At 38.4% G+C, this 19,778-nt stretch overlaps 1 protein-coding gene across 1 annotated transcript in view; it reads left to right on the top strand.

The window, feature by feature from the left end:
- Positions 1–4,449: 4,449 nt before the first annotated feature.
- The window catches only part of ghrhrl (growth hormone releasing hormone receptor, like), a 42,330-nt gene continuing 27,001 nt past the window's right edge, over positions 4,450–19,778 (top strand). The window contains exon 1 of the mRNA XM_047160544.2: positions 4,450–5,355. Within this exon, the coding sequence (XP_047016500.2) occupies positions 5,305–5,355 (51 nt within the window). The 5' untranslated portion in view covers positions 4,450–5,304. The remainder of the gene's footprint in view (positions 5,356–19,778) is intronic.

Below are 19,778 nucleotides of genomic sequence, written 5' to 3'. Positions count from 1 at the left end.
TTAGTGTACTTCTTTTTACTTATTCTTAATTCACAATTTTTTTAAGTGTATCCTTTACGTGTCCTTTGTTGCTCTCTGTACTTGCTTGCGTTCTTTCTTTCATTCTTTCATTCTTTTTTCTCTTTCGTTCTTTTTTCTTTCATTCTTTCGTTCTTTATTTCTTTCATTCTTTCTTTTGGTCTTCCTTTCATTCTTTCTTTCGTTCTTTCTTTCTTTCTTTCTTTCTTTGCTAACTGTTTACATATTCAAGGTCGAAAAGAGTCCTAAAAGCTGAAATTTTCTCTAACAAGATGTTTGTTCGACATTTAAGGAAGGAGTCTCCAGTGTCGGTGCTTTGTAACAGTTGGAAGTTTTCCATTGTAGAAAAGTCAAGCATTTGTCAAGTTCTTGTCTTTTTAACCTCAAGAGAGAGGAAAAAAAAACAGAGGCTGGTGAGGGACTGATTCTAGCTGCTATAACGTGAGTGAGAACAGGAACTACAATTACATGCAACTATAATCTGCGAAAACAAGACGTTCTTTTGGGATATATAATTTTTTTAATCGTTGATGGCGAATTGTTTTCCTCTAACAGTGTACCCGCAAGTGTTTTCTTTCATACTGCGTACACACAGCGCCCCGCATAACAGTTTACACGACACACTCGCTAGTTTACAGTAAAGACAAGATTCCCTTTTGATTGATTGGTGATCTTTTTTATTTTCATATTGAACCATTTGTGTCATTGCCATAGAAACCAAAGGTTCATCGGAAATTGGTTCTTTGGGGAACCCGAAAACTATTTTTAACAATGTAGGGAGCAATTTTGGACGCGGCGCAATGCCGTACGACGACGTGGCTGGTAATTCATCCTGCATAAACGACACTTGCCTCCTGACTCTGCTTCCGTCGCTCGCTGCTGATTGCTGATTGCAGTGATTTCTGCGTCTGTTCCTCCAGCACCGTGGCTCAGTCTCTGCTCACAACACAAACTGTACAGGAGATTTGACTCTGGAACTTTCTGACTCAATAATCCCAGTGGGGCAATCACTTGCGCTGCTGCATCGCAGTAGGTGAGGACATTACTACAAATATCGCACGACTTTCTGCAAATCCCATTCCCTTACACTGCTTGTCTGATCAACTGGACAAGACGTTCATTAGGAACGGAGACCAGTTAATCAGTAAGTAACGAAACTGGGACTATTTCATAACGTGACTGAGCGCACTCTCAGGTGAGCTGTTAAAGTGTTAGATACGATCTATATTTATATGATTTATATTACCATTTTATATATTTAATAATTCAAGGGGGAAAGTGTACAGGTTCCTATGCAGTTCACATAGATTGAATGAATTGTATGAAGGTTGTGCTGATTTCGATCTGTTTTAAGCAAATCCCTTTAAAGCAACTGTACTCTTTTTTTTACTGCTGTAGATGTTAATGCTACATTAATTAACTACTCTCTATACTGTTGGGTAGTTTAATGTAATCTACAGCAATGCATGATATTCTATAAGATCATTTTATAGATCGTTGCTGCCCTGTGAGAACCATGCATCTCTAAGAAAAAAAAAAAAACAACTTTTCATGAGCTCAGAAAAACAGCCTCGTTTTCAGCTGTGTGTATTTTCGAGCTAATCCGAGGGGGGTTTAGATAGTGTATTTAGATTAAGAAGTATAGCACAAATTTCTCAACTCGTAAAGGAAAACTTCATCCTTCATTTCATTATAAACCTTCAAATGGAACACATTGGGAGATACACAGTTTTCACTGAACAAGAAGGGTATAAAAAATGGTCATCTGAAAATTTGACAGTAAGTACTGTACTTGAGTAAATGTACTTAGCTACATTCAACCACCGGTAATCAACCCTCACCGACCCGACCCAAGCACCCCACCAGGCCGGTCCCAGCGGATAAGTACTGTACAGGGCTGAATTTCTTTCCCAGTACACCACTAGCCTATTCTTATGAACTGCTTCATCATTATTCTAAAAAAGGCATTTTATGTATTTTCTTAAGAGGATAAAAACTTGCACAACTTGTGCTTTTTCATATTTTAGGAGAAAATGTGATGATGCAAGTAATGTTGAATGTTTTTATAGTCACAAGCATGTGAAATGTTTTCAGTATCTGTTTCACAGCACCAACCAACACTGCTAAGGAAGAGAAGTTGAATGGAGGTAACAAAATGGAGGAGGTAAATGTCATCCATTCATTATAGTGTTCCAGGAGGATTAAATGGGTAAACAGTCAGTACGTTTACATGGACAACAATAATCCGATATTAAGATGATACTCTGATTAAGAAACTATCATGTAAACAGCGATTTCTAATTACCTTAATCCGGCTCGACCCAAGACCTAAGTCATACTCAAAGTAAACACGAATCAAATTAAGACGTGCAGTATTCCTACTTTAGTCGCATTATCAACGTGTATTACGGACATGTAAACACGTCAATCACACTGTTAACGTCGTGTGGGAGTTTTCACCGCATTTTGTGACAGGACACAATCACTCACAGCAGTGCTCAACCGTTTGATGGGAAACAAGAGAGCATGGCTGTGTCCCAAACCGTGTACTTACCTACTATATAGTAGGCGAGATACATGTTTTTAGGTAAGTATGTGGTTTGGGACGCAGCCCGCGGCTTCAAGCAGTCATCTATTTGCTTGTATAACATGACAAATAATTAACTTCACTTGAAGCTTTCTTAAAATTAAAAATTAAAAGCCCAAAACTGTATACGGTACCATAACGAAGACGAACTGTATGTTGATACGTGAAATTCTGGAGGGACGTCGGACGGCGTGGTGCGGTGATGTAACGACGTGTGCCGTTAATCGATCTATGTTCTATAACGTAACACAGGAATGTGAAAGGAATCTTCTAAAAGCGACTCATGTAAACACCTTAATCACAATATTGTCTTGTTCAGAATAAGGTCAATAATTAGATTACTGCTGTCCATGTAAACGTACTGATTGAAACAAGGATTCCAACATATTCGTTTGGTTTATACAATTTCAGGAAAGCAGTGAATAATCAGAATGAGCTGCACCTTGATTATGACCACGTTTGATTACATTGGTCAAGGAGCATTTGTTGGAAACATAGACAATGACTACTTACAAATGCCCTTCCTTGTGCCCCAAGTTCCCTGGGATAGGCTCCAGGCTCGCCGTTTAGGATAAGCGTTAACGAAAATGGATAGATGAATAGTTACAAATATCTAGGACATAATAATACAAACGGTTACTGATTATATGCCTGAAACATCGGGCTGTGGATATTACAGTATGCGTTTACCTCTGCCGTGTCTGCTGCCATTTCAAACCCTCGCCAAGAACGAGGCGATAATATAATGAAATGAAAATCATTTTTATCAGCTGTTTTCCAATCAGCTGTGGCTATAACAGGAAGAACCCTATTGATATTGATGACCACATGGCCTTTCCCCAAGTACCACCAAGCCAAATGTTCAACTCCTAATGGTTCTGATTGAAATATTTTGAATTTGTCGATTGTATATGACCCTAAAGGAGGACTGAAATTTTCCTTGATTTAAAATACTTTTTTAGGGTAGATTTTCCATTAACAATAGTTGAGACTAGATATAATTATTGACAAGAATAAAGTAAATAATTTTGGGGGTCATTTTGTAGATCTGTATGATATTAGTCCAAAAAGTATGTACGTGAGTGGAAATAGCATTAAACCAGTCTGAAACCACACTGTTTCTCATCGCTTTTTAAATGGGAGCTTACGGGATGGCGATTAGCTCTGCACATTGGTAGCTTCATCAAAAGGGCATTTCTCAAACATTACCGAGTGAAGCATGGTACCTTTGGTTGTGGATTATTCAGAACTGTCCTTACTACTTTAAGACATGGGATGGCCTGCGAACACAATTGTATAGATCTCACAATAAATGTTTAATTTAAATGTTTGTGTGTACAGTTCATTTGGTTCCAGTTCATAACATTTGGTTTCATTAGGTATATTGATGTCAAATGAAGTACTGTTGGAGTAAAGGGTTAATACAGTTAAAAAAAAGAAGTAAATATAACATTTATTTTGATAAGTGATAGTCCAGTATGCATTAAATTTAGTTAAAATATTTAGTAAATGTAGCACATTTGTTAAATAATAGACTTAGGGTTAGTACTGCATCAACTTATGATTTTAATTATATCTCGATTGTATGTTATGGTACTAAATGAGTTATTCAGATCTACTTGAATGTTTTATTTACATTTACTCAATTCATAAGGTATATTTCAGTGATTTCACAGCTTTAGAATTTACTCAATATTTTTAAGTGTAACAGTGTTTAAACCAAAAATTTTTTTTTGAGTACATCATACAGTAGATTAAGTTCTTAGAGTATATGGAATGATTGAAGGACGTAATACAGAAGGACGTGTGAAACAAAGTATAGACGGAAGTCATTAAGGAAGGAAGGAATGATTGAGAGAGGGAAGGAAATAAGGAAGGAAGTATGGAAGAAGGTATAGACGGAAGTCATGAAGGAAGTAAATAAGTAAGGAATTAATGATGGAAAGAGAGAAGGAAATAAGGAAGGAAGTACGGAAGGAGGTATAGACAGAAGTCATGAAGGAAGTGTGTAAGGAAGGAAGGAAGGAATGTTTGAGAGAGGGAAGGAAATATTGAAGGAAGTATGGAAGAAGGTATAGAGGGAAGTCATGAAGGAAGTAAATAAGTAAGGAATTAATGATGGAGAGAGAGAAGGAAATAAGGAAGGAAGGAAGTACGGAAGACGGTATAGACAGAGTCATAAAGGAAGTATGGACAGAAGTAAATAAGGAAGGAAGGAATGTTTAAGAGAGGAAAGGAGATAAGGAAGGATGTGAAAGAAGGGAGGATGTGTGGAAGGAAACTATAGAAAGATGGGAGAAAGAAGGAAGGAAGTAAATAAATAAACTTAGTATATTGTGGGAAGTAAGGAAAGAAAGAAACGACGAAAGAAATGAAGAAACTATGGTGGTAGGAAGGAAGTAGGGAGGAAATGTAGAAGCAGAGAGGAAGTATTCTTCTTATGAATGAATGAACTGTTTAGCAACATGTTGACATTATGAATGTGTTGCCTAATAATATTAATTCTTGTTTTTATTAGCGAATACCCAGTAAGGTCACGTGACGTCAGTGTGTCTCCGCTAGAGAAATGACTTTTAATATAAATAAATTCGGTTTGCTCGTCCCCGGTCTGAGTGCGCGCGCGCCGCGTGGCTATAAAAAACACCAGACGCGCTCCTGCACAGTTCAGAGCGCGCGCGACGGGCTTGTCTGGAGCCGACATGCTCTCTCTCTGCACCGGGACCGTGTGGCTCACCTCGCTCACTGCAACCGTGAGTACTGACTTCTCTCCTCTCTCTCTCTCTCTCTCTCTCTCTCTCTCTCTCTCTCTCTCTCTCTCACCGCCATCACAAACATTACTGTTAAACATGAGTGGAGAGATGAACTCAACACGTTTCACGCGCATTTTAGTGTCATTTTTAGTCAGTTTTGAGTTGTCGAGAGGTGATATGTCAATGAAAACAGACTGATGAAGATTAATACATACTGTGCATGGAAGAAGAGCTCTAATTGTGCACCAATTCGAGGTGTTCAGGAGTTTTTAGGAGGTCATTGCATAGTTAAGGTTTTTAGCTTCTACAAAGGGTTCTACTTGGGAAACACTCTTCTTGGTGGTTCCTCAGTTTTTCTAAGAGTGCTGGTATGTCTAATAAATGATCCGGTATTTCTAATGTAGAATCTAGTATGTGTAACTATAGTGCATGTGTAAAACTATGTAGATATATGCATGCTTTAAGATAAAACACTATATGGTTTCATATAAAGATTATTATTTACAGTATATAGATTAAGGGTTTGTAGTGGTACACAACGTTTATGGGGAATGTTATATAGGATGTGTATTATGGGTGGAATGCAATGCCAATACCTGTATCTATATCTCTATCTTCGTATTTGGATGAACTGGGCGTGGCCTACTTTTTGAGTTTTATCATTAAAAACAAACCCTAGCACTATGCCCCACAAACCCTGGGGGGTCGGGGGTGGGGGGGACACACATGTATGTGGAAATATCAGCATAGTGTATAATTTCTGGCTTTGACAGTTCTTCAACCTCAGCTACATCACTACAGTTCTCAACTAGAGATGTACACGGGACTGTTTTTTTTTTTTGTCGTTATTGTTTGTTTGTTTCTTAAATCCTATTTGTGTAGTTATTTCTGTTTGTACCTGCTTGCAGTATTTTCTAACTAATTAAGTTGGTTCTATTTCCCAAAACACAATATAAACAAACTAGTCGCCTAATTTAAACCACCGCAGCTCTGACCAGGCAGTTACTAAGGATGAATGAATCGATGCTGTTTTTCGGTTGTCCCACGAGCTTCATATCTAACCGCTTGCTCATGGTTGCATCAAAAAATGACCTCAACGCACAATTCTCAACTATCGTGTTTCAACTAATTATCAGACGAGGAAGAATGAGATGGAATACCAGGATATGATAACACTATGTATAATGCTTAACAATACTGGATTGAACAGTATAACACAATATGTATCCCGTAACACAATACACACACTGACACTCAGGGTTGGGAGGGTTAATTTAAAAATGTATCCCAATTACATAACGCTGTTACATGTACTCCGTTACTCCCCAAGCCTGCTGACACTAGAGGGCTTTGCAAATTTCCCTTAAAATCTAAAATACCATGTGTTAAACTGTATATAAATGATCTCAACAACACTATAAGACAATACACTTACTGTCTGACACGTTTGCATAGCAAATGTGACCTAATGGGTCTTCCTAGATCTTCGGTTCAGCATTCTAATTGAACATCAACATGCATGAGTGTGAAGTAGAATAAGATGTGCCAAGCTAATTGTTTCAATTCAGGCATGGGCATGTCGGCACTGCCTAACCGAGCTGCCACATGGGCACCATATTTTTATCTCCGCCATCTTTTCTGCATTGATATCACATCCCATGATTATTATAAGGGTTATATTACGTTAAAGCTGCTGTAAGCATTTTTTTTAAAGAATATTTCAGGAGAATCTTCTTTACCTCCTGATAGGTATCATTAAAATACATGGTCTTGAAAGCAAAAAAATGTCTTTCCTGGGCTCTCTAACTATCCACCGATCTGTCAATTTCTCTGCTCGGTGGTGGACTTCCAAATCATCCACTTGTGCACAGGAAGCCCATATAAGGTATGAATATTAACTAAAGCCCCAGTGAAGCTATCAGTGGAGATATTGATATATTTTATAAAAACCAATTTCAGAAACAGATGAAATTTGACCACAAGTGCAAGTTCCAGTATTGCGGCTAAAGGATTACTCTACAAAAATGGAAATATAAATTGTTCAGCAGAGCCGAAAAGAAATCGAGCCCAGAAGGGAATGGGGCCGAGCACGAGAAAAGATAAGAGTGAATATCTGTCTGGCTTTTCAGTCCCAGAGCTCCGGAAAAGACCTGACATTCAAATATGCTTGCTTTGCTACTGCTTGAATGGTTATTATTTTGTTTGCTAGCTTCTGGTGTAATTAGCTAACATTATACCCAAAGGAACGTAGTTACAGTAGCTAGCTAACATTTGCATAGCAGTGTACTCTACCCAAGCTTACAGAATCTTCACATAAGTAGTTATGTTATGTAATTCACTATGTCGTGTACATTGTAACATTTACAGTGTAGCATTGAACCTGAGGTTCAGCTTGAGCGTTAATTGTTTGGATTGCTAGCTTCTGGTGTAATTGGCAAACATTATACCAAACACAGCATAGTTAGCTGGAAAGCATTTACATAAAATTTTTCTCTTGCTAAGTTTACTTGATATTCACGTATGTAATTATGTTAGCTAGCTAACTATCTTGTGTATGTTATCATTTTAGCCTTCAGAAACCTGAGGTTCAGCTTGAACGTTAATTATTGTGATTGCTAGGTTCTGGTGTAATTTGCTAGCATTATACCAAACACAGCATAGTTAGCTAGCTAACATTTACATATCACTGTACTCTTGCCAAGTTTACTTGATATTCACGTAAGTTATTATGTTAGCTAGCTAACTATCTTGTGTATGTGTTTGTGTATGCTAACTATCTTGTGTATCATTTTAGCCTGGAGATACAAAGCGTCTTGCTTTGCTTTCGGCTTGAAATTTAATTATTTTGCTTGCTATCTTCTGGTGTAATTGGCTTTCCTCCCAAACTAACATTATTAACAGTCGTTGGTGCAGACATTTAATCTCATTTCTACACCTACACAAATTCTACAAATTTAATCTGCGAAAGCATTCCTTCAGCGCAAAACTGACTTGTCTGTCTTTGAAGGAACCCTGGCGTAAGTTAGAACAGTGGTTTTCAAAGCGGGGGTGCCCGGGGGGCCTCAACAATTTGGTGTGCCCATCACTCCCACTGGAATGTTTTCTCTTTCTCACTCTCAGACAAACACACACACACACACACACACACACACACACACACACACACACACACACACACACACACACACACACACACAAACAATTCCTAATGTAATGTAGGTGCTAATATTAGGTACAGCAGCTTTAATAGAGGATTAGAATGATTTGAATGCATGATCATATTGTAATTATAAAGTGTAGCACCTGGCCAATATAAATTCATACTGTGTGATGTACCATGATGTACTGCAGACCATGTCATGGTCTCGGACTTTGAGCGTTTATTTTTACAGGTAGCATCCTTATACACAATGCTTAACACGTTTTCAGTCCGTACTGGATTTCATACTGGAGTTTGCAATCGCATTGTCTTTCGCAGTGATGTTTGCTGGTAAATGAGACTTTTTAGCTGTACTCATGTTCGACGGATGTAAATCGAAAGGGGCTTTAGCCGAATGCATATTGTGATGTCACGTGGCCCACATCTGTGGAAAATCTGCGGTAAATTCGAAAAATTTCAAGCTCCTATAAGCGAATATTGCAGAGTTTCCTTGATTTTGTGGTCATTTCTGCGATTGCAGAAATGACTGACTTTTATTCATCACAATAGCAGAAAATGTATTATTGTTGTTGTTGTTTTGGGTATGTAGAAATGTTCCCAGTTCTGATTTTTATTTTTCATTATTACGAGTAACAAAAACATCATATGGTATATGTTCATACATTGTAAGTTATGGTATGTCAGTCTTTATCCATTTATAGTTACATTTAATGTTCTGGAATGTCCTCGAGATGCTAATTCCTGTCATCAATTCAGTCTCTCTTCCTGAATATGATGTACATATTCTCTAATACCATGTATGTCCTATCCTCTGAGCAGCTTTTATTGATTTCTTTTTTTTTTATCTGTCCATCAGTTGAAGCAATGCAGTGTGTTTGTCATCTCCAGCTCTCTGCTATCATTATCCGTTCTCTGCTCTTAGTAGCTCTTTTCTTTCTTCACTTAAATCACCAGGAATAGAGCTTTGAGAAGATGTATTAAGTGGCATTATCTTCTGAAAAAAAAAGTCACCGCCTTGTGCTGAAAAATATTACAGAAGGTAGAAATACACCCACACAGAAAATGACAAGGGAGAAAAAGGAAAGCTGATCTATCCGTCTTATTCAATCTGTAGCTATTTACATAGCTGTTAGCTTTGATGTTTTAGATGCCCGATGGACTCGACATGAAACAACGAAGGTTTCAGCATTAAATTGAAAAAAAAGAAAAGAAATATTAGCACATAAAATGGTGCAATGGTGATCATGAGTTATAATACGTTATTTAATAATCAGATAATTATTTGACAGTGTTGTGCTACAATATATCTTTCTGAGTCTTCTGAGTGATTTATTATCACATGATTTTTTTTTTTAAAAATCACAATTTTTACACATGATTTATTTAGCACATGATTTTTTTTCACCTGCTTCATTAGTTTCACATGTGATTTTTAAACATTCATTACTTTTCACATTTTTTGGCTCAGTTATTTTAAAATGCTTTTTATCACATGATTCATTTATCATGTGATTTTTTTTTTTGTACATAATTCAATTATCACGTGTTTGCTTATTTGTTTATTTTCAGCTGTGATTTTGCACGATTTAATCATCCTCACGTGATTCTTTAAATGTGATTGGTTTATTTTGACGTGATTCTTTACACATGATTCATTTCTTTTCGCATGTGACTCTGCACTTGATTCATTTAACTCGCATGTTGTACACATGATTCGTTTAGTTAAGTTTTTCATTTTTTCCAAGTGATTTATTTCCACGTGATTTTTATACAATTGATTTTCACATACGATTCTTTAACTATGATGGTTTTGTTTTCACAGGCGATTCTTTACACATGCTTCATTTCTTTTCTCATGTGACTCTTTGCACATGATTCATTTATGTTCATGTAGTGATTTTTTTATTTTTTTTTTTGTCATTCAATTATGTTCACGTGTTTTGGTAATTATTTGTTTATTTTCACTTGTGACTTTAGATGATTCATTCATTTTCACTTGATTATTTACACGATTAAGTTCTTTTCGCATGTGACTCTTTGCACATGATTCATTTAACTCGCATATGTTTTACACATGATTCATTTAGTTTTTCTTTATTTCCACATGTGATTTTTAAACAATTCATTAATTTTCACATTCTGTGACTCTTTACCCATGATTCATTTATTGTTACATGATTTAATTTCACATGCTTCATTAATTTTCTCATGTAATGTGGTGTTTTTTTTTTATTTTTTATTTATTTATTTTTTTACAAGATTCATTTTTGCAGGTGATTCTTTACACATGATTCTCTCTTAAGCCATTTTCAAGCCATATGGTTCACCTCAAATATTCACCTCAATTTCCAAGTCAAATGAACACAATGTTGAATAAAGATTGTCAGAATCAATGACTAGCCTGCGGTGTGCTTTCAAGACGCTTCAATTTTCAGTTTCTGTGGCTTTTTGCTTTCAGTCTCGTTTGCGGTTAATGAAATGAAGCTCAGTGGGGTTTAAGTCAAGTTATTGACTTTGCCTATTGGGGATATTCCACCATCTCCTCACATATAAATACAGAAACATGCCCAAACAGGAACGGGCTGACATTTGATGGGTCAGGTCAACGTGACATTTGACTTGATATGACTTGTTTTCCTGGAATTTTGCAAAACAAAAACAGACTAAATCAATCGCAGTCCAAAGAAATGAAGCGAGTCTCTTTTCATGGAAGCGGCGCCGTTTCGCTCTCAGAGGAACAAAGAAGTCAATATCGGGTCAGTCGGATGGATTGGACTGACAGACTCATTCACAGTGGATTCAGTGATGTACCCATGGGACCCATGATGTAGCACCACTTCAGAAAGACATTTTTAGGGACTTACTCGGATCTGAATTCAGCCTGCTGTCGTGCTTCTACATGGCAATGATTCTTAAATGAGGTGCTGATGTTCATGGATGGATTCTGAGCATATTTTTTTTCCTCCCACTCTCTGTCACTAGTTAATCTTCATAGACAGGACCATGCCTCAGAGCATTTCTTATCTTTAGTGCAGTCTGTGTCACTGAGATCTGCGAATCAATCCAGGGCAGTGTCCCAGATCTGTTCCAGTTTTTCATCAAGATTTAATATGTTCTTGAGACGTTCACTGCTGTAGCCTTTCAAGTCTACTGGGTCGTTTTCCATAAGACATGTACTGTATCGATCGTCTTTTGGAGGCTCAAAATATCGGTTTTCCTTTTTGCTCTGTGGATGGTGGAATGTGAAGGATTCTAGCTAAGACCCTAAAAGAGAGCGTTTTCGCTTTCGCAGCTCCAGGGTTCGATCCTGAGCTCGGCTTACCATCTATGCAGAGCAGGGATGCGACCGAATATTAGTACAAACATCAGATTTGACAGATAATTTCTTCTAAACAGATACAAATTGAGATCTGAATAGGAGCTGTCAGATTTCTCTTCCATGCGTGATGCGTGTCAGACCCTCTTGGCTATACTTCACCAACTTCTTTGGGTCTCCAGATTCTGTATTCCAGTGGTCACCGACCCTGTTCCTGGAGATCTGCCTTTCTGAAGAATTTAGCTCCAACCATAATTGTGCCCACCTAACCATTTAATCATTGCCTTAAGTAGCTCTTGAGCAACTAAAACATGCGTGTTTAGATTTTTATTTGGAGACGAAGCCTGCAGGAAGGTCGATATCAAGAAAGAGGGTCGGTGACCAATGCTGCATTCTGATTTCAGAGTTCATCGCCCTCTCTATGTTGTCTCCCACTCTTCTCTGTCCTCTATGGTTAAACGAGTTGGCCTCCCCGCGAACCGCTCAAGTACTCGGACAGCCTCATTTGCTTTCAATTCATCAAAGAGCACTCGTTCCTTCACTCGTGCCGCCACAACGGAGTTCACAATGATTGCCTGAACATGAGTTTCTCTCCTCACTGACTCCATCATCTTGCCTTTTTAACTTGACTAAATAGAACACCTCGGGATTGCACTGTGCCAAGATGGCGGCATGGATCCATCACTAAGATCTGTCACGAAAACTCTGGCATATGCGTTGCTGGTCCTGATCATAGCATGCACAGAAGGCGCTCTCTTATGGTCTAAAATGGTTTCTCAAAACGTGATGCACTGGTCACAGGAAATGACCGATTTCATCCCTCACTCAGGAGAGTGGACATGAGGACATTTGGGTTTTTCTTATTGCTTTAGACATATGAGTGCTCATTTCCTTGGCAACTGTACAGAATGATGTGAACGAGATTGTGAAAGAGAAATAAACCAGTGACCCATTTCAGGATATAAGGGTCACTTAATTGTGCTCTGTAGTGTCATGTAAAATTCGAATAAATCTCGTCAGACGCAGGCGTCTCTGGAAGCAGGATGGACAGCTGCGACAGGTGCATTTAATTCATTTATTTTATTTTCTTTCCTTTTGAGTGACAATGGTCTGTCTGTGTGGCATTTTGATTGCGCTCTCTCTCTCTCTCTCTCTCTCTCTCTCTCTCTCTCTCTCTCTCTCTCTCTCTTCCTCCCTGTCTCCTCACTTCTTTCAATTTTCTCTCCATTAGTGCCATGATTAGTGGTTCACATTTTAAGTGAACTCAGCCTTTTCATTCTTCATGTTTGAGCATTTGATGTATTTTGGCAGCCTGCGCTCGCTGGACATGAGTCTTTCATCACCTACGGATGAGACAGAGGCGCCAAAAACGCCTATGTGCATTTGAGGGAATAATGAAAATTGGTTTGTGCAATACACCGAGGCTCTCATTTAATGCCACCTCAAAATAAACGAGTAATAATTTGCATGTACAATCAGATCAATTGCAAGAGAGGCTGGTGAGGAAACAACTGTTATAGGTGCTGTTATATAAGTGATAACAGGACAGGCTTTTAATGGTACAGTGAGGGGAAAAAGTATTTGATCCCCTGCTGATTTTGTACGTTTGCCCACTGACAAAGAAATGATCAGTCTATAATTTTAATGGTAGATTTATTTGAACAGTGAGAGACAGAATAAGAACAAAAAAATCCAGAAAAACACATGTCAAAAATGTTATAAATTGATTTGCATTTTAATGAGGGAAATATGTATTTGACCCCTCTGCAAAACATGACTTAGTACTTGGTTTAAAAACCCTTGTTGGCAATCACAGAGGTCAGACGTTTCTTGTAGTTGGCCACCAGGTTTTCACACATCTCAGGAGGGATTTTGTCCCACTCCTCTTTGCAGATCTTCTCCAAATCATTAAGGTTTCGAGGCTGACGTTTGGAAACTCGAACCTTCAGCTCGCTGCACAGATTTTCTATGGGATTAAGGTCTGGAGACTGGCTAGGCCACTCCAGGACCTTAATGTGCTTCTTCTTGAGCCACTCTTTTGTTGCCTTGGCCGTGTGTTTTGGGTCATTGTTATGCTGGAATACCCATCCACGACCCATTTTCAATGCCCTGTCTGAGGGAAGGAGGTTCTCACCCAAGATTTGACGGTACATGGCCCCGTCCATCGTCCCTTTGATGCAGTGAAGTTGTCCTGTCCCCTTAGCAGAAAAACACCCCCAAAGCATAATGTTTCCACCTCCATGTTTGACGGTGAGGGTGTTCCAGGGGTCATAGGCAGCATTCCTCCTCCTCCAAACACGGCGAGTTGAGTTGATGCCAAAGAGCTCCATTTTGGTCTCATCTGACCACAACACTTTCACCCAGTTGTCCTCTGAATCATTCAGATGTTCATTGGCAAACTTCAGACGGGCATGTATATGTGCTTTCTTGAGCAGCAGACCTTGCGGGCGCTGCAGGATTTCAGTCCTTCACGGCGTAGTGTGTTACCAATTGTTTTCTTGGTGACTATGGTTCCAGATGCCTTGAGATCACTGACAAGATCCTCCCGTGTAGTTCTGGGCTGATTCCTCACTGTTCTCATGATCATTGCAATTCCACGAGGTGAGATCTTGCATGGAGCCCCAGGCCGAGGGAGATTGACAGTTCTTTTGTGTTTCTTCCATTTGCGAATAATCGCACCAACTGTTGTCCCCTTCTCACCAAGTTGCTTGGCAATGGTCTTGTAGCCCATTCCAGACATGTGTAGGTCTACAATCTTGTCCCTGACATCCTTGGAGAGCTCTTTGGTCTTGGCCATGGTGGAGAGTTTGGAATCTGATTGATTGATTGCTGCTGTGGACAGGTGTCTTTTATACAGGTAACAAGCTGATATTAGGAGCACTCCCTTTAAGAGTGTGCTCCTAATCTCAGCTCGTTACCTGTATAAAAGACACCTGGGAGCCAGAAATCTTTCTGATTGAGAGGGGGTCAAATACTTTTTTCCCTCATTAAAATGCAAATCAATTTATAACATTTTTGACATGCGTTTTTCTGGATTTTTTTGTTGTTATTCTGTGTCTCACTGTTCAAATAAATCTACCATTGAAATTATAGACTGATCATTTCTTTGTCAGTGGGCAAACGTACAAAATCAGCAGGGGATCAAATTCTTTTTTCCCTCACTGTAAATGTAGCTCTAAATGGATCAATAAAAAGTCATTGCCACGTCACACTACCCCGTCAGTGATTATTTTCCTTTAACATCAAACCCCTGAGTGTTTAATTTCTTCCGTGATAGCCATCTTAAACAGATCTTCCAGATATTTCAACAGATTAGCGATGTTCTTTAAAGAGACAAAGAAGTATATCAAAGTGTATCGGAAATATTCCACATTGAAAAAAGAAAAGGAAAATACATCAGAATTAAAAAAAAAAAAAAAAAAAGATGGTACACCTTTTTAAAAAAAGAAAAAAAAAGGCTAGATTCAGAAGAAAAGGGTTCTTTTGTTATTCTTCTGGGAAACCCATTAAACCCTAGACCAAAGTGTTTCTCTGTCAGAGAGATAGGGGGCCAAGAACCCTTATTCATCAAAGGAACTATCCATGACTGTATGATTATACAGTATATAATAGCAGACAGTAAAGCTATGTTTTTCATAACCCATAATAAAATATCAAATAAAACTGGTAGCTCTATTGCATTGAAACATTTCAATAATGCCGATAGTTTTAGAAACACCTTTTGTTCCTGTTTGTCTTAATACGACAAAGTCGCTTGAAGACTTGATATGTGCCGCACGTTTGCGAAACTGCATTAGGTATAATCCTGATTAAAACTGCTAAGACTGTTCAAGACATAATATGAATTAAAGTGGTTTAGACGTGAGTGTGTGTGTCGTTGATAAGGTAAATATGAATGAAAACTTTTCACTGTCTCGCTGAATGCTGTTCGCATCGAAGGTGTGAGTGTGTGGCAAATGTTGAATATGAAACCTATATGAACTCGTGCCGTTGATAAATTCCTCCAAACGAAGCACTGTTTATGGCCGCATTCACACTATGATTTATTTTGTTGAAGCAGCACCTTTTGGACTGATATTCTGTTTCCGAGCCCCATTGTAACATATCTTCTTGTTTCTAAAGCTTTTTTTTTTCCACATGGTTGAGCCCCACTGCTCTCTCTATTATCTTGCTCTTGGAGCAAACTTTGTTAGCATGTTTGCCAGATTCCTCTGGGTACTCCAGTTTCCTCCCCCAGTCTAAAGACATGCGCTGTAGACTTGTTGGCAATTCCAAATTGTCCGTAGTGCATGAATGTGTGTGCGATTGTGCCCTGCGATGGGCTGGCACCCAGTCCAAGGTGTCAGGGTGTCCCCCGCCTTGTGCCCTGAGTTCCCTGGGATAGGCTCCAGGCTCTCCTATGACCCTGTGTAGGATAAGTGGTATGGAAAAGGGGTGGATGATGGGAATACATAATCACATAGTTTAATTCAAAAAACAATTAATTACATTAAAAGACCAAAAAAGCTAGAAACTTTCATTGTTTCATGAAATTTGTATTGAAAAAATTGTAGAAAAGAGTGAAAATCTTAGAACCAAGAAGCATATTGTGTTGCCTTAATGCAGCTGTATACAGTATAGGATTAAAGGTCCTGATTAAGGGCTTACTTCGGTTCTGGGATTTGAACATCTGGTCATTAATATTGAATTTTAACCGACTAGCAAGAAATTAGCATAAAATAGTGTTAAATGCCATTAGCAGAGGTTCTGAAATGCACTTAAAGAGAGATTTCACTCAAAAATGAAAATTCACATCAACACAACACACATGCGTCGTGGTTCTCTCGTGATCTATGCGGGAGTGAATATAGTTTGTGAATAAAGAATTAATTTGAGTTTTTTGTGCACACAAAGCATTCATATCACTTCATAAAATTGGTATTAAACCACTGGACTCGCATGGATCACTTTTACGATGCCTTTATGAACTTGAAGTGAAGCTTGAACGTTTTGGTTACTTGGACTGTAAATGGTGGGACAGAAATCTCACAGGTTTGACGAATCTAAAATCTGAATTTTCATTTTTGGGTGAACTATCCCTTTAAGAAATAATACAACGGCATTGTATTAAGCTCATCTGACTTGATTTATGTATAAATACTTTACACTGCATGCATTTTAATACAGCATGAAATGACAAGTGACAGTGGAATACAGTCGTGATGGGAACAGCTGCTATGTTTAAATATGTTTCTGTGTAATTTGGTGTTGAAAATCAGTGTGTGATGCTTTTAATGACCATGCAGTTAAGGCACTTTCGGTTATGAAAGGTACACACGCACAACCTCCTCCTTCCTGAACAACTGTCGGGAAAACTGTTGGAAATTTACAGCTTTCCCTCGGACTGTTAGGCCAGCTTTACACTTTTTATTTCTTATTTATTTATTTATTTATTTATTTATTTTAACAATTTATTTTGACAGCCAAAAATCGCAAACCCTGAACAGAGTGCCAACCCATTGCAGGGCACAATCACACACACACACACATATATATATTCACAGACACACTACAGATCATTTAGAAATGCCATTCAGCCTACAATGCATGTCTTTGGACTGGGGGAGGAAACCAGAGTACCTGGAGGAAAGCCCCGAAGCACATGGAGAACACACAGGATTCAAAACCCCCAGCAGTTTAAAAACGTGTTTTTATTTAGCAAATAAAAGCACATAATTGTATGATATGGGGACGTCTTCTGTTTGGAGTCTGTTTCCCGACATGGAGTTCAATCCATGTTGTCAGTTACGTTATAGCAGCTATAAACAATCGTTCCTTGTCCTGTTACAGAGAATCATCAATAAATAATGATCAACGATTAGCCTATTATTTCTTTAGTTCTTTATCTATATATTATTCTCATGTTATCAGCTGCATTTGCAGTTGAAGAAATCCTGAAAGTCGGCCACCCTCGGCATCCCCGCTTCCCACGTCCTTTGTAGCGGCGATGGAAAAATGTCAACAGTGTTAAACGGACAGAGAATATATCCTTAAAGCTCATGTCGAAATGCACGGATCGTTCTTATGTCAATGATTACGCACGTCTGTAACCTGTTCTTACAAAATGGCAGCTGTGAGGCTGTGTTATTGAAGTACAAATTGCGTTGCCGAGTTGATCACGTCATAATTGTGCACTTCGGGATCCACTGACCTCCATCTCAATAGTGCTTATTTGAGTCCTGGTTGGTCCAAGCAATCACTGTGTGTACTTTCTACTGTTATTAGTCTTGCAATTTAGCAGACTGACAAGTTTCTGTAGCATTGAGTACTTGCGCTTAAGTGTAGGGCTGTGTGTGTGTGTGTGTGTGTGTGTGTGTTCAGTTACTCCTAGATGGATCTTGCACTTGTTACTGGTGACTTGAGAGAAACTTGCAGCACCTTTATCATCGTCAGCTCTTTAAAAAATGTGTTTTTGTTTTTTTTTTCATTCTAAAATGAATACAAAATGCTAATGTGATGTAAATGTTTCAGAAGAAAAATGCATTTAGTAACTCCTGAGGTTTCACTTTCCTTCACCGCAGTGTTTAAATGACATTTAAATCAGTGACATTTAAATCAGGCTCTTTTCCCTCAAAGGTAACATCTGATGTGAAATTAGGATAAGTAATGATTGTCTTAACAGTTTCACTTTTATACGCACACACATACACACACAGAGAGAGAAAGAGAGACAGACAGAAAGGCAGACAGACCTCCGAGCATTTCTATCAATGAAAATTTATCTCCATTTCATGCTTTCCATGATCTGCATTTATAAAGAGCAAAGCAGAACCCGTGGGTAATTTCTCACCGCCTTATGCTTGTGCATTAACCAGGAGGCTTTCTTATCTCTGGGGTGTTGCTAAAATGCTGGAGGTGCATTACTGAAGATGAGATTGACCTCACTTTTCACGTGCACAAAATAAACTTTAACTCCTTCGTCCTTTTTTTTCTTCTTTTTTCCCCCTCCTGTTTCTTTTATATGAGTGGCGCCGCATTCAACTTGAATGCATTCGCCGTCATAGTCACTCAGCTGTAATGGGAATAAAAAAAACTATGACCTCATCCTGAATACTATTCTCCTCCCAACTGTACAAAATGCGAGTGAGAAACATAATTACACACACAAACTCAAACCGACTGCAGATGGTGTAGCAAAAAAACAAAAACAAAAAAGACCCGAACCCTATTCATTCCTGAACATATTTAAATGGAAGTTTTCTCAACTAGAAATTATAAAGGCTTTTACTGATCAGGAATTAGAAAGCACTTACAGGCATTAGAAAGCATAATTCACTTCAATCTACATGAAAAGAAAACACACTGTGTAGTGCTGTGTGCAAAAATTCGCACACCCTTAAGACAAAATGAAGAGGACGGAGATGTTCTTTCATTATGAAAAGAAACAAAGTCCAGTAGTGAGTGAATGTTAACATATTAATAGTAAAAAAAATTTAAAAAGTGTTAACAGGCTTTTCGTGAAAGTGTATTTTCAGCGGTACTGCCTCCTCAGCCCACAGTTTTCTTGCTTTTTGGTTAGTTTTATTATGTGCAGTGTGAAACCAAACCACATAAACAAAAAATTTTGACTTTCACCCTGATTCAGTCTTTCAGCCTACGGGAATTAGAGGTTTGAAAGCCCCTTAAAAACATTCTTGCCAACGTTCCTGGTTTTTGTTTTCTCTTTTTTTTCCATCAGAGCTAAGTGCTTTGAAGTCTTTTTTCTTTTGGAAAAGCCTTAGGCTCTGTCCGTGTTAATGACAAGTCGCCTTGTCAGGCAGCAGATTTGATTAAAAGGCATATAATGTTAACCTACCTCACATATTAACCTGCGCCCTAGTGCCATGCCAAAATCCATAGGGGAAATGAATCACACACATGCACACACTCTGTAAACATGACTGAAGTTCTTAAGGACAGGTTTTTGGG

Source organism: Ictalurus punctatus, chromosome 15 (assembly GCF_001660625.3).
Source record: "Ictalurus punctatus breed USDA103 chromosome 15, Coco_2.0, whole genome shotgun sequence".
In the NCBI taxonomy this organism is placed as follows: domain Eukaryota; kingdom Metazoa; phylum Chordata; class Actinopteri; order Siluriformes; family Ictaluridae; genus Ictalurus; species Ictalurus punctatus.
Note: the sequence above shows the minus strand (reverse complement) of the source record. Positions and strands in the feature narration are given on the sequence as shown.